Source organism: Danio rerio, chromosome 3 (assembly GCF_052040795.2).
Source record: "Danio rerio strain M-AB ecotype USA chromosome 3, GRCz13ab, whole genome shotgun sequence".
Classification (NCBI taxonomy): Eukaryota; Metazoa; Chordata; class Actinopteri; order Cypriniformes; family Danionidae; genus Danio; species Danio rerio.
Genome location: NC_141023.1, coordinates 9,727,911 through 9,742,180, shown reverse-complemented (window position 1 = coordinate 9,742,180; position 14,270 = coordinate 9,727,911). Strand labels below are relative to the sequence as shown.

The following is a 14,270-nucleotide window of genomic DNA, read 5'->3' as shown; positions in this document are numbered from 1 at the left end:
TACCGTGCATCCCTAATATTAATAAATAATGATTATAATAGAAAAGAAACACTATTGTTTTCAGCCTAAACTATCAGTTCACTTGTATCTAAGTAAATTACAAGTTGCAATTTGGGATCTAATTTGGGATGGTGGGATAGTGATTCTCTAGTCAGCAGAAAAAAAGCAGTTGTTAAAAGGCTCACCAGACAACCCAGTTTTGAACCAGCAATAACACTGGCTCTAAACTAGTTCTGTAAAAACTCTAAAACACCTAGTTCATTCTTATGAAAAATGACCATTTGTGACTCTACTTTACAATCTGTTCTAGAGCCTATTCCTGCTCATGACTCTAGACTCTTGAATTTATTTCAGACATGACTCTACTCTAAAGCCCATTCCAAATCCTGTTCCAGTGTGGGATTCTGCTCTAGAACCCATTCCAAAGTATGTTCCAGTATGGGACTCTGCTTTAGATTTTGTTCTCTCCTTTAGATTCTGTTCCACTCCACAACTCAACTTTAGAGCCATTTCCACAGCCTGTTTCAGTGTGTGAATCTGATCCAGAGTTTGTTTCAGTCCATTACTCCCCTCTAGAGCCTATTTCAAAGCTTGGTCCAGGTTGGGACTCTGCTTAAAAGACAATTCCAAAACCAGTTTCAGTGTGGGACTCTGGTAATTTTCATGACTCAACTAGAGCCATTTCCAAAAACCTGTTCCAGTGTTGGAATCTTCTCTATAGCCTGTATGACTTCTAATTACTTTTAGTGAAAAAAGAGTGCTTGTGCTTGACTCAACTCCAGAGACCACTGTAGTGCTTGTGCTTGACTCAACTCCAGAGACCACTGTAATTTGTGTCCAAATATTTGGACTATGCTCCAAAGCCTGTTCAAGTCCCCTGTATTCTAGAATCCATTCCAAAATCTGTTCCATTGTGGGACCGTGTTGCTTTCCATGACCCAGCTCTAAATTAATTTCCAAAAACCTGTTCCATTGTGGGACTCTGATCTAGAGCCCATTCCAAAGCCTGTTTCAATGCATGACTCCAGAGCCTGTTCCACCATATGACTCAACTTTATAACCTTTTTTAGAGCCTGTTCCAGTCCACTCTAGAGCCCAGTCTAAAGCCTGGGTTTGGGTGTTTGGGTTTGGGTGTACTGTGCCTTGAAGGCTGGTCCTTCATGCCCACCAATTCCAAGTACCTGTCAGTGTGCATTAATTTCCTCCCCCGGCTGCTTCAGACACAGACAGACATGAAGCAAGCAGATTCCACGTAACGTGTGTGAGAAATACTACAGTAAGAACTTTACCAATCAGTATGTGATGCATTTCTTGTGGAGTTGCAACAATGAGTCACACACAGTGTCGTTACAAAGTTCACGCACACACACAGATACACACACACATATACACACATTGCGGACACTCAGAAAGCGCGCGTGTTTAGCTTTGCACTGTTTTTGCACACAAATGTGACAGGATAAAGGTTAATATCCACTGCTCTGTGGATATCTGTTATGTTAATGTACAAAATAAAACTGATTTAACGTCTACAAACCAGGATTGAAGCATCTTCCTTTATAATTGTTCTGAAGTAAATCTGAAGTAAATCGCTGTAATTCATTACAAACAGGCACTGTTTTAAAACATCTTAAACTTGTGAAACTCACTCTTGATCTCGTTTGATGATGATTAATGATCCTAGCGAACTGAACAGACCTTTTATTCCCGGTTGCTTTGTGCACATCCTGTCCTGTTGATATGATTATACACATTAGTACGGAGACATGTTAATATGCAGCTGTCAATCAATATTGGTGGGTTGGGGGACCGCCCTCCTACGTCAAGTTGTGGTCGGTCTGAAAACCACTCCAATTGGTCCACCATTTTTATGTTGTTAAATTGAAAAAAAAAAGGACTGGGTGTGTTTATATCACTCCAATATGACAGTCTATACATTATATCTACACATATGTCTGTCCAAACAGCTCGAAAAGTAAATTTTTCACCATAGGTGCCCTTTAAGTATGTGGAAAAAGCCCTGGTTCCTGTCTCAGGGCCCATTGTTTGGGGCTGTCTGTCATAAACATCATGCTTATGACAGTCATGCTTATGACAGATGCTTCTCTCATGGGCTGGGGAGCAACCCTGAGGGGACTTCCTGCAGAAGGACAATGGGAAGAACATCATCGTTCTTGGCATGATGGCTGTGTTTCTGGCCTTAAAACACTTTCTCCCATGTTTAAGGGGCCATCATGTTCTAGTCCACACGGAGAACACATCAGTGGTAGCTTACATCAACCATCAGGGGGGTCTGAGGTCTTGACTGCTATGCAGGCTGGCACATCGGATCTCCCTGTGGACCCCGAACAAAACTCTGTTTGCTTCGCACGAGATCATGCAATGTATACTGTGGTTTTCTCTCTCGCATACAGCCCTGCTGGGACTGCAGGGCTGTGTGGCCTAGGCTATGTCAATTTTCCCCTGGTTGCTCTGCTCCTAGAAGTCTGTGGAGGGTCCATCAAGACGAAGTGGGTCTCGTCTTGCTGGCGGGTCTCCCATGAGAGATCTCCAATCAGGAGAAACCTTCTGTCTCAGGCAGAAGGGGCGATACTTTATCCTAGCTTCGACCTGTGCAAACTATGGGTGTGGCTTCTGAGGGGGCCCACCTTATAGAGTATGGACTGTCAACTAAGGTTGCTCAGACCATACTAAGCTCCAGGGCTTCCTCCATAAGGAAGCTATTTGCCCTCAAATGGGCTCTCTTTTCAGCTTGGTGCAGAGAACGCCAGCTGAACTCAGTCAGCTGTCAGGTAGCTGAAATTTCTCCAAGATCGCCTGTCTGTCCTCCGTGGAGCCATAAAGCTAAGGCCTGACAGCACAAGCTGGGTACGGACACAGGACTTAAAATTGGTGCTTGAGAGCACTGTTACCCCATATGAGCCACTACAGGAGTTGTCAGATAAATATCTGACACTAAAAACAGATTTTTTTTGTTAGCTATTACTTCTTTAAAAAGGGTAGGTGTCCTCCAGGCTCTGTCGGTTGCATTTCTGGAGTTTGCTCCGGGCTTGTCTAAAGCCTTTCTTTACCCCAGAGCTGGGTATGTGCCGAAGTTCCCACTCACGTGGCGAGACCTGCATTGCTGTAAGCCTTTAATCCGCCCCCTTTTCAGTCCTTTGACCAGAAGAAACTGAATCTGCTCTGCCCAGTTAGAGCTCTAGATGCATAGGTCAACAGAGTTGCCCATTGGAGAAAAAGTGAGGATCCTCAAAGAGGGAAAGTCTGGCAAATAAGCACACCATAAGTAATTGAATAGTTGAGACTATCTCAATTACTTATCAGGCTGCTGGATGTCCCGCACATAAATTTGTTATGGCCCACTCCACGAGGGCTGTAGGGGCCTCCAAAGCTTCTATTTCGAGCTCTGCCCTTTCTGACATTTGTTTGGCGACAGGATGGTTGATGCCACATACATTCGTGCGTCACTATCAACTTGGTTTAGAATCCTACCGGGAGTCCTTTGTTCTCACTGCGTAGTGTGCATTCACTGTCAGCAGTGAGTCTGTCTTAGTGGGTATTGCGTTCCCCTAGCGTTCTGGTTAGACGCAGTGTTGAAGTTCCCTTGATGGGAGTGTCTTGGAATACATATGTAACCATAGTTCCTCGAGAGGGAACGAGACACTTTGTCTTCCGCCATACTCTCCTGTGCCTGTTACTTCATCAAGCAAATTTGAAGTTAACACTGAATACTCAGTACAGGCTTTTATACTCTTTGGTCTGATGTCACCACTTAATGACATCAGATTGATTTCACATGTGCTTTAAAACACGTATAAGAGAGGTGTTCCCCTAGTGTTCTACACAGTGTCTCATTCCCTCTTGGGGAACTATGGTTCCCCTTCGGGGAGAACTCCAGCACTATAAGTGGATTTGATTGTAAAATCCACGCATTGGGGGAGGTTCGGTTCAGAAGCTACTCGTCTGAAAGAGTATTGAACGGGCCAATTAAGAATGAATTGGCAGCGCAAGCCTGCGCAGGTGAGCGGCATAAGCAATCAACTGAGTATATAAGCTCACCTGGCGCCAGCAGACGCTATCCTTTTCGCTTCAGAGCCTTTTCTGATCGAGCTTATGAGGGTTCCTCCTGCTGATCTACAGCCATTCGAGAGAACGATTTTCATCCCGGTCCAGAGCTAGTCCACGCAGCGGCAGACGGTCGAGCTGGGTATCTCCCTTGCCTGGCGTCCCTTTGGGTCCGGTCCTCCAAGAGCGGTGCGTATTGTTGCAAATCCTAAAAGAGCAACACAGTCGTGCAGCACGTCCTTTTCAGGATGGCGCTCCGACTGTGCGTTTCTGGTTGCGGGGGTTTCCTGGCTCCGGATGATGGACACGATCACTGCATTACATGTTTGGGGGTCCAGCATGTTAATGTGGTGCTCGGGGGCGGTTCATGTCGTCACTGCGATGCCATGACCGTTGCGCAGTTGAGATCGCGGTTAGCTTTTGTAAGAGAGCGAGCCACCCCAGTTGCCTCCTGTTCTGCAGCGGGCGCTCGGGCAGATCTGAGGGCTTCAGCGAAAGACAATCCGCCGCCCACGGGCTCGCGGACCTCTCGCTCCTCCAAGCGCTCCATCCAAGCTTCGGGTACTGAGAGTGATCCGTCTAATCAGATGGTAGCTCTCACGCTCGCTGACACCGGAGATCAGATGTCCTCCGCGGCATCGGAGGGCGGGCTTTCATTGTCCGACGATGATCCGGACCCGCTCGCCCCCTCTGGGCAAGCGAGCGCCGTCAAAACGGATCCTGAAGCGGACATGTTGGCCGTGCTTTCTCGGGCTGCTTCGGCCGTCGGGTTGGAGATGGTTTATCCCCCAGCCCCGCGGCCGGACCGACTAGATGGGTGTTACGTAGAGGATCAGAAGGCGAAGCCTTCGAAGCCTCTCGTCCCCTTCTTCCCGGAAGTGCACAGTAGGCTTACGCAGTCCTGGAGGGCACCTTTCTCTGCCCATGCTGCGTCCGCCTCCGCCCTCACCACCCTGGATGGTGGAGCTGCCAGGGGGTATGAGGCGATCCCGCAGGTGGAGCGCGCCATTGCGGTCAATCTTTGTCCGCGTGGCGCCCCCGCTTTGCGTGGTCCGCCCCGTCTCCCGTCCAAAGCCTGTACGTTTTCTGCCTCCCTCGGAGCTAGAGCTTACAAGGCTGCGGGCCTGGCAGCTTCCGCCTTGCATGCGATGGCCACCTACCAGCGCTACCAAGCGCAGGCGCTGGCTGAGCTGCACGAGGGTGGGTCTAACCCAGGCTTGTTACACGAGCTGCGTACGGCGACCGACTATGCTCTCCGGACCACTAAGTCCGCCGCCTGCGCACTGGGGAGGACGATGTCCACACTTGTGGTCCAGGAACGCCACCTCTGGCTAAACCTGGCAGATATGCGCGATGTCGACAAAGTTCGCTTTCTTGACGCGCCCATATCCCAGGCTGGCCTGTTCGGCGACACCGTCGGTGAATTCACCCAGGAGTTCAAGGCGGTGAGCGAGCAGTCGGATGCGATGGGCAGAGTCATCTATCGGCGGGGCCGTAAGCCCGCTCCATCCCCGGCCGAGCCATCCACCACCGCTGTTCCTCGCCGAGGGCGCCCGCCAACGGCCGATGCCCCGCCCCCGCCTCCGCCTCCGGCGAAGCGAGCGCGTCGAGCACGCCGAAAGCCGGTAGCCCCTCCTGCCCAGGGCGCCGCTAAGTCCGGTAAACGGACCGCGAAGCGTCCCTGAGACAGGCCATCCGGAGAAGAGGAGACTTGCTCTTTCCCCGCTGGAGGGCGGGGCCCAAAATCCAACGGTACTTTTCAGTGCCACCAAAGTTTCGATCAAAGAGCATTTTCTCCCTTCCCCGGATGTGACAGCTCAAGCCCCGCCAGTCTGGGACGCGCTGCCTCTCAGCTCGCAGGGCTTGCATGCTCCGCCAGCGGCTCTCGGGCGCTGGGGGGACGGTCTCCCTTCTCCCAGCCCCCAAGCCCCCTCTCAGGAGTCAGGGTGCGGAGCCAGAGCGAAACGCTCTCCTCCAGCTCTTCTGTGGGACCCTCGCGCTCCCCGGATCAGCACACCCGCTCCTCGCTGCCCCTCCGCGGGTACGTCAACGATTGCTGCGATGACGTCATTAGCGAGGGCTCTGCCTGCTTGGTTAGCGCGGGCCAGCCCCTCGCGGTGGCTCATACGCACGATCAGACTCGGCTACGAACTACAGTTCTCCAAACGGCCTCCCAGGTTTACGGGCGTGTATTTCACCAGGGTCAATCCCCTGTCCGCCCCTGTCTTGCGAGAGGAGATTGCTGCCCTCCTGGCGAAGGGTGCAATCGAGCCGGTGCCTCCAGCCGAGATGGAGAGCGGGTTTTACAGCCCGTACTTCATCGTACCCAAAAAGAGCGGTGGGTAACGGCCAATCCTAGATCTGCGCGTTTTGAATCGCTGCCTTCACAAGCTGCCGTTCAGAATGCTTACGCAGAGGCGCATCCTCCGATGCGTTCGTCCTCAGGATTGGTTTGCAGCCATAGACCTGAAGGACGCGTATTTTCATGTCTCCATTCTTCCACGCCACCGTCAGTTTCTGCGGTTTGCGTTCGAAGGTCGAGCATGGCAGTACAAGGTCCTCCCCTTCGGGCTCTCTCTGTCTCCGCGGGTCTTCACCAAACTCGCGGAGGGTGCCCTAGCGCCTCTGCGGCTTGCGGGCATCCGCGTACTCAATTATCTCGACGACTGGCTGATTTTAGCCCACTCTCGGGAGCAATTGACTGCGCACAGAGACGAGGTGCTCCGGCATCTCCGCCTATTGGGGTTGCAGGTCAACTGGGAAAAGAGCAAACTCGCCCCGGTGCAGAGGATCTCTTTTCTCGGGATGGAGCTGGACTCGGTCACCATGGTAGCGCGCCTCTCCGGAGAGCGCGCTCGCCTGCTGCTGAACTGTCTGAGGGAGCTCGACAGCAAGTTAGTGGTCCCACTGAAATATTTTCAGAGGCTCCTGGGGCATATGGCTTCCGCTGCGGCCGTCACGCCGCTCGGATTGCTCCATATGAGACCACTTCAGCACTGGCTTCAAGATCGAGTTCCGAGACGCGCATGGCATGCGGGCACACACCGAGTCTCTGTTACTGCGCTGTGTCGCCGCACCCTCAGCCCCTGGAACGACCCCTCGTTCCTGCAGGCCGGTGTGCCTCTGGGACAGGCGTCCAGTCATGTTGTTGTTTCGACAGATGCTTCCAGCACAGGCTGGGGAGCCGTGTGTCGCGGGCATGCAGCTGCGGGCCTGTGGGTAGGTGCCCAGCTGCATTGGCACATCAATCGCCTAGAGCTGTTGGCAGTGTTCCTTGCTCTCCGCCGTTTTTCTCCGGTGCTGGGGCAGCAACACGTGCTGGTCAGGACGGACAGTACGGCGGCGGCGGCGTATATCAACCGCATGGGGGGTATGCGCTCTCGCCGCATGTCTCAGCTCGCCCGCCGTCTGCTCCTCTGGAGTCACCCGCGGCTGAAGTCGCTGCGCGCCATTCACATCCCAGGTATGCTCAACCGTGCAGCCGATGTGCTCTCACGGCAGCAGATTCACTCTGGAGAATGGAGACTCCACCTCGAGTCTGTCCAGCTGATATGGGCGCGATTCGGGGAGGCCCAGATCGATCTGTTTGCTTCCCCCGAGAACGCTCATTGCCAGTTGTTTTATTCCTTGACCGAGGGCTCTCTCGGCACGGATGCACTGGCCCACAGCTGGCCTCGGGGCATACGCAAGTATGCGTTTCCCCCAGTGAGCCTGATCGCGCAGTTAATGTGCAAGGTCAGGGAGGACGAGGAGCAGGTTTTGTTAGTTGCGCCCCTCTGGCCCAACCGAACCTGGATATCAGAGCTCTCCCTCCTCGCGACGGCCCTCCCTTGGCAGATCCCTTTGAGAGAGGACCTACTTTCTCAGGGACAAGGCACCGTCTGGCACCCTCGTCCCGATCTCTGGAACCTCCACGTGTGGTCCATAGACGCGAGGAAGACTTAGGTAACCTGCCGCCCGCGGTGGTTGATACCATCACTCAGGCTAGAGCCCCCTCCACGAGGCGCGCCTACGCCCTGAAGTGGAGTCTATTCACTGAGTGGTGTGTCTCTCGCAGAGAAGACCCCCGATCTTGCCAGATCAGTGTTGTGCTCTCTTTCCTTCAAGAGAAGCTGGACAGCAGGCTGTCGCCCTCCACTCTCAAGGTTTACGTTGCTGCCATCTCCGCTCACCATGACGCGGTGGCTGGCGGCACCGTGGGAAAGCATAACCTCATCATCCGGTTCCTCAGAGGCGCTAGGCGAATTAATCCAACTCGCCCCCCTCTCACGCCCTCTTGGGATCTCGCCCTCGTTCTTACGAGCCTGCGATTTGATCCCTTCGAGCCACTCGATACAGTATCTTTAAGATTTCTGTCCCTGAAGACAGCTCTGCTGGTCGCGTTGGCCTCCATTAAGAGGGTCGGGGACCTGGAGGCATTTTCGGTCAGTGACTCGTGCCTGGAATTCGGGCCGGGATTTTCTCACGTTATTCTGAGACCCCGCCCGGGTTATGTGCCCAAAGTTCCTACCACTCCTTTTAGAGATCAGGTAGTAACCCTGCAAGCGCTGCCCCCGGAGGAGGCAGACCCAGCCCTGTCATTACTTTGTCCAGTTCGCGCTCTGCGCATTTATGTGGACCGTACTCAGAACTTTAGATCTTCTGAGCAGCTCTTTGTCTGTTATGGCGGACGGCAGCAGGGAAGTGCCGTGTCTAAACAACGTTTATCCCACTGGATTGTGGAGGCCATTTCTTGTGCTTATTTGAGCAGAGGCCAGCCGCGCCCCCCAGGAGTGCATGCGCACTCCACTCGGAGCGTTGCATCCTCTTGGGCGTGTGCGCGTGGCGCCTCTTTAGCAGACATTTGTAGAGCTGCGGGCTGGGCGACACCCAACACATTTGCAAGATTTTATAATCTGCGAGTGGAGCCGGTTTCCTCAAGGGTGTTAGGTACCTTTGGTTATTGAGGAAACAACTCGGTAGGTGTTGTACACGCTTGCGGTGCCTTTTTTTCCCTAACACGGAGAGATGTGCACCCTCCTGTCTGTCAGTAAAGTTCCCCATTCGGTGAGCCCTGCAGATTCCTCCGAGGCCCCCAGCACTGACTCAGCGGAGGAGTCACTTGCTGGCCCATTACGTAGTAGGTCTGCCCGCTGGTCAGCCCGCGTTTTGGGTATAGGTGCCTGCTATGACCGATCCCCGCTGGTGATCCCCATATGCTTTTCCGCCACGGTTAAGTTCCCCCCCTGGGCGGACCAGTGCTTTCCCTATCTGCTAACCACCTTCTTATGCGCACTCCCCCTTTTCAGGGTTAGTCCATATGTAATTCCATTGTTCCCCCTATTGGGTGCGGATGGTCTCCGCAGCGTCCTCCCTACTGGGATGGCACGCTTCCCAACGTACTGTCGTGTATTCCTAGAATTATCTAGACGCTAGCGACTCCCAAAAAAGATACCTATTCCGTAAAACTTCTTTTGAAGTAGGATAAGTTAGGGCCAAGGGCACGTTGGAGGACCACGCCTCTCGTGATCTGGGTGCGTCACGCTTGCCTGACCGCTCTCTCATGGTGGGTGTTGGTAAGGTGCAGTCATTATGGCGCTTTCAATGGGCTCCCAATGCGTGGATTTTACAATCAAATCCACTTATAGTGCTGGAGTTCCCCCCGAAGGGGAACGTTCGAGGTTACTAAAGTAACCCTTCGTTCCCCGAGGAGGGGAACGGAAGCACTATACTCCGTCGCCATAATGACTGTCCCTTAGCTGTTAAAAGTCTCTTCAGCTTAAAAAGGATAGCGTCTGCTGGCGCCAGGTGAGCTTATATACTCAGTTGATTGCTTATGCCGCTCACCTGCGCAGGCTTGCGCTGCCAATTCATTCTTAATTGGCCCGTTCAATACTCTTTCAGACGAGTAGCTTCTGAACCGAACCTCCCCCAATGCGTGGATTTTACAATCAAATCCACTTATAGTGCTTCCGTTCCCCTCCTCGGGGAACGAAGGGTTACTTTAGTAACCTCGAACGTTACATACATAACCCGAGACGTTTTTTGTGTAGAGTGTAGTGTAAAGTTTAATACCACAGGCATATTACAAAAAAGCTAATTGTCTTTGAGGTCAATGATCTCAGTGTGATCAGTAACATTTGATGAACAGCATCTCTGCTAAAAAAAATAATATAAATAATAATAATAATAATAAATAAGTATTTTGCCTAAACAGAGGTTTTTTATTTTATTTTTACATTTTCATTTAACATGAAGCATGCATCAAATGGTTACTTCTGTTCTGCTGGGTAAATCAGTATAAGCTACATTTACAGTTCAAATATGCACAGCTCACTGCTCTGACGCACAGGAAATTCATTCAGATTGGATCTTTTAGTTCCCCGAACATTTTGCCTTCATTTATTGATAAAAATTTCAGTAAATTCTAGTCAATTAAACCCCATTTTGTTTAGCAACTGAGATCATAATGGCTTGCAAGATGTGCCTACCTGCAAGGCATTTCTGCCTGACGCACTTCCGCCGGTGCCATTTAGGCTGCCTGCAGGGTCATCAGCCGGAAGCCACCCATCATTGATGTTCCCCCCATTTAATCCCGGAACATCTCCGGGTGGTGGAGCAACGGTAGGAACGTCTCCCTACCACCCTCTGCAGCCAACCCTAGAATCCTTCTCTATGACTTGTCCTTCCTCCAAACCATATAGCCAGAAGCTCCCTTTCTCTGCCTCCTCTGCCAACTCCTTTAGTGGCCTTGATAATTTGGTGCCTCTGACACCAATAGACTCAGGAGCCATTTAGTGGACGTTCCAGAGAAGCCTCGGCAGCCAATTTTTACTGGATAAGTGAACGCGTGCCACCCTGCATCATTACACGTGTCTGCAAGGTCTCCATATCTCTCCTTCTTCCTCTCAAACGCAGCCTCCAGATTGTCTTCCCATGGTACTGTTAGTTCGACCATAATGACTGTTTTTGCAACGATCGTCCAGAGCAAAATATCTGGCCAGAGGGAAGTTATAACAATTTGCTGTGAGAACTTCAGCTGATGATCAAGATCTGCTCTCAGCTCCGAGTTGCTTCCAGGTGACTTCAGCGACCACATCTTTGTGGTGCTACTAAGTGCCTCACCCCCTTCCCTCACAATAGGTTATATCTAATTATTATGTACTCTACCTCTTTATGCATTTTATGGTTACTGCCCTGCTCTCCAATAATGATGTCTGTGTTTCTAGGGTTCTCAACTTTACACATAGCAATGTTGATTCTCTGTATTTCTGCATCTGGGTCTGCACTTCTGCTCTCCTGGCTGATCTACTGCACATCACGTTATAGAGGTATGGACATTTTTAAAGCTGTTGTGATTTTACTCCTCTTTTTTAGACTTTTATAAGTTTCTTTTTGAATTTTGAAGATTTTGAAGAAAACTGGAAACCTGTATGATTCAACTCTATGTTATTTGTTTTTTTACTATGGAAGTTAATGGTTACAGGTTTCCGGCTTTTTTCAAAGGGTCTTTTTTAGTGTTTAACAGAAGAAAGAAACTCATAAAGTTTTTACTTTTTAATTTTTATTTTATTTTACAATTTTAAATGAAAATAAAAAGTGTGTAAAGTTTCTTTTTTGATGAACTATCCCTTTTGCTCTTCTATTACTTAGTGTATTGATTTTTAGCTTAATTATATGCTAAATAAAAATGTTTTTGGAATCAGGTGCCATATTATAATACAATGATAATTTAATTTCTGTTTCCAGTGTGAAATAATACATACATTTGCATTTTAAGTGTACATTTTATTGAACTTTACACACAAAGCCATCTGTAAAGCAGAACACCAGAAAGAAAATTTTGAAGTTGAACAAACAAAACTCTTGACCAGTTTTGAATTAGAAACAAACCAGAGACTTTCCAAGTGAAATTTGAGTGACAAGCCCATGTTTGTGTTTACAGCATGCTTTCTCTGCCTCTCTTTGTCATGTAAATGTTTTTGCTAGTTTTTTTAGTGGCTCTATAAATATTTGTTTTTATTAAATTGATACTAATAATACTGGGAAAAAAACAGATTGAAAAAAAATATGTTCATGTTGTGACTGGGGCTGTTGATTTAACATGCTATCGTAGTTAGTTCTGATAAAATAACATGTTAATTTTTAACACAAGTAGACAATTCTGTCATCATTTACTCACCTTTGTTCCATTGCAAACCTGCATAAATGTTATCATTTTGCAGAACATAAACAACAATTATATGTCAGTAACTAAACTGTACTGGAGCCGCAATAAATGACCTGCTTATATATTAAATTGTTTATTCAGATGCAACCTGTGGAAGAGAAAAAAATTATGCCACCTACTGTGTAATGCTTTTTTACGGTATGATGATTCTAAATAGTTTGTATGATCTGTGATTATACAAAGGAACTGTTTGTAGGTATATACAATTCCTGACAAAAGTCTTGTTGTCGATCCGAGTGATCACTGGGGTGATCTTGGAAGATCTTGGGTTTTTAGTTGTCATTTTTTATACACTAGTGAATCAGCAGTTCATGTGGAAACTACCGAGGAACATTATTGGCTCTTTTTTGACGTTCCATGCGCAGAGCGCAAAACGCAGGGCGCAAACGCTTTCAAGGCGTGTCAGGACGCGTTTTTGCTAATTTAAGGACGGGAAATCTGCCTTGCGCCGTGGCGCATGTTCTAAAAGGGTTGAGTTTATTTTCTTGATGAGTTATTGGTGTGTTTTGAGAATAAACCAATTAGAATCGTATCTCCCATTCCCTTTAAGAGTCAGCTGCGTCGCGACAAGAGCACATTCGCTATTTACAGGACGCAAAGTAAGTCTAAGTGGAAAAAATGAGCATTTCACAAGCAAACAGTTAACAGTTGACAGATTTTTAACAGAAAACTGTTAAACAGAGCATCTACTGCGTGAGAATGAGAGATAATGGATCACTTTCACTTTCGCTCTTGGATAGGGAAACCTTTACGCACAGACATCAATTAGCCTATGAATAAATACTTTTGTTTGTTAAGCGCAAATATTCGTTTCAAAACTATTTCTGAATTCAGTTTTAATTTCCACAAACGAATAAATGAATAATAATAGCAAAATGTCTTTAAAAACCTGAGTTATATCCTAATACACATGCTGTGCCCCATATGGTCTAAAACCTGACAAGTGGGCAAATCTAAGCTTGTTTTTAATAAAACAAATATAAATATGGATGTAATAAATAATACTGCTAATAATAATAACATTATACAAAAACAAATTGTTATGAATGAACTGAAAAAGCCTCCCGAGATGAAGAAGACGTAAAAGCAGTGGTTTTTTATATTTATGTAGGCTAGAAAATAATGTTTTGTAATATTTTAATCCTTTATATTTATATCCTATATCTATTCTTATTATATCCTATATATATCCTTAATATTTACATTTTTTCATATGTAAAGATATTTGCCTATTGCTCTCTTGTGTGTATTAAGCAGTGTGTAAGCGAGGCGCAACTCTGCGCTGGAGTTTAGACCGGGTTAGTTTTGGTCTAATGAAAAATCTAATACAGATTCTGAAAATAGCAAAGCGCCAGCTCCGGCTCAGAACGCCTTCCTTTTTAGAGCAGAACGCCTATGGGCGCACAAATGAGCGCTAATGCATTTGCTATTTAAAAAGCGTAGCGCAACGCCTCAAAACCACTCTTGCGCCAAGCTGAAACTACCAAAAGACTACTGCGCTACGGCTTGCGCCACACTGCGCCGGGTGTATGATAGGGCCCTAAATGAAAAGGTTTTGGAAAGAATAAATTGTATATGGTTTTAAATATAATAAGCTGCTTTGTAGAGTAATTGCTAAAACTGTAAAATATTAAACTTTCAATGCAAATGAAAAGTTGATACCTCATAATATTGTAAATACGACTGAAAGTTACTTTCTTTTCTTTCCTCCTCAGAAACTGTCTGTCATCTTCAGATAATTCTCATCTTCTGTCCGAATATTCTGATGTTTCTTGCTTTTGTCCTCTGGGGTTTTTCTGAAGGTGGGACTTTCACCCCAATCAATGCATTATTTTATGTCAATTAAATATTTTATGATCACAGTTATTAATAAATTTTGTTTCAGGGTCTCTATTTGAGTCGGTCTCTTGTTGTATTCTTTATATTCTGAGACCTCTGATGTTGCTCTGGGCGGCTCCATATGTGGAGGACTTTACAGGTATGATTAATTTATCAT

The 14,270-nt window shown here is 48.0% G+C and overlaps 1 protein-coding gene and 1 long non-coding RNA gene across 2 annotated transcripts in view; one reads left to right on the top strand and one right to left on the bottom strand.

Moving 5' to 3' along the window:
- The window catches only part of LOC141381140 (uncharacterized), a 686,936-nt gene that overhangs the window by 505,443 nt on the left and 167,223 nt on the right, over positions 1-14,270 (bottom strand). The gene's annotated exons all lie outside the window — the stretch shown is intronic.
- The window catches only part of LOC137490057 (uncharacterized), a 34,882-nt gene that overhangs the window by 5,187 nt on the left and 15,425 nt on the right, over positions 1-14,270 (top strand). The window contains exons 4-6 of the mRNA XM_087243918.1: positions 11,274-11,375; positions 13,990-14,076; positions 14,160-14,252. Coding sequence (XP_087100044.1) covers positions 11,274-11,375; positions 13,990-14,076; positions 14,160-14,252 — 282 coding nt within the window. The remainder of the gene's footprint in view (positions 1-11,273; positions 11,376-13,989; positions 14,077-14,159; positions 14,253-14,270) is intronic.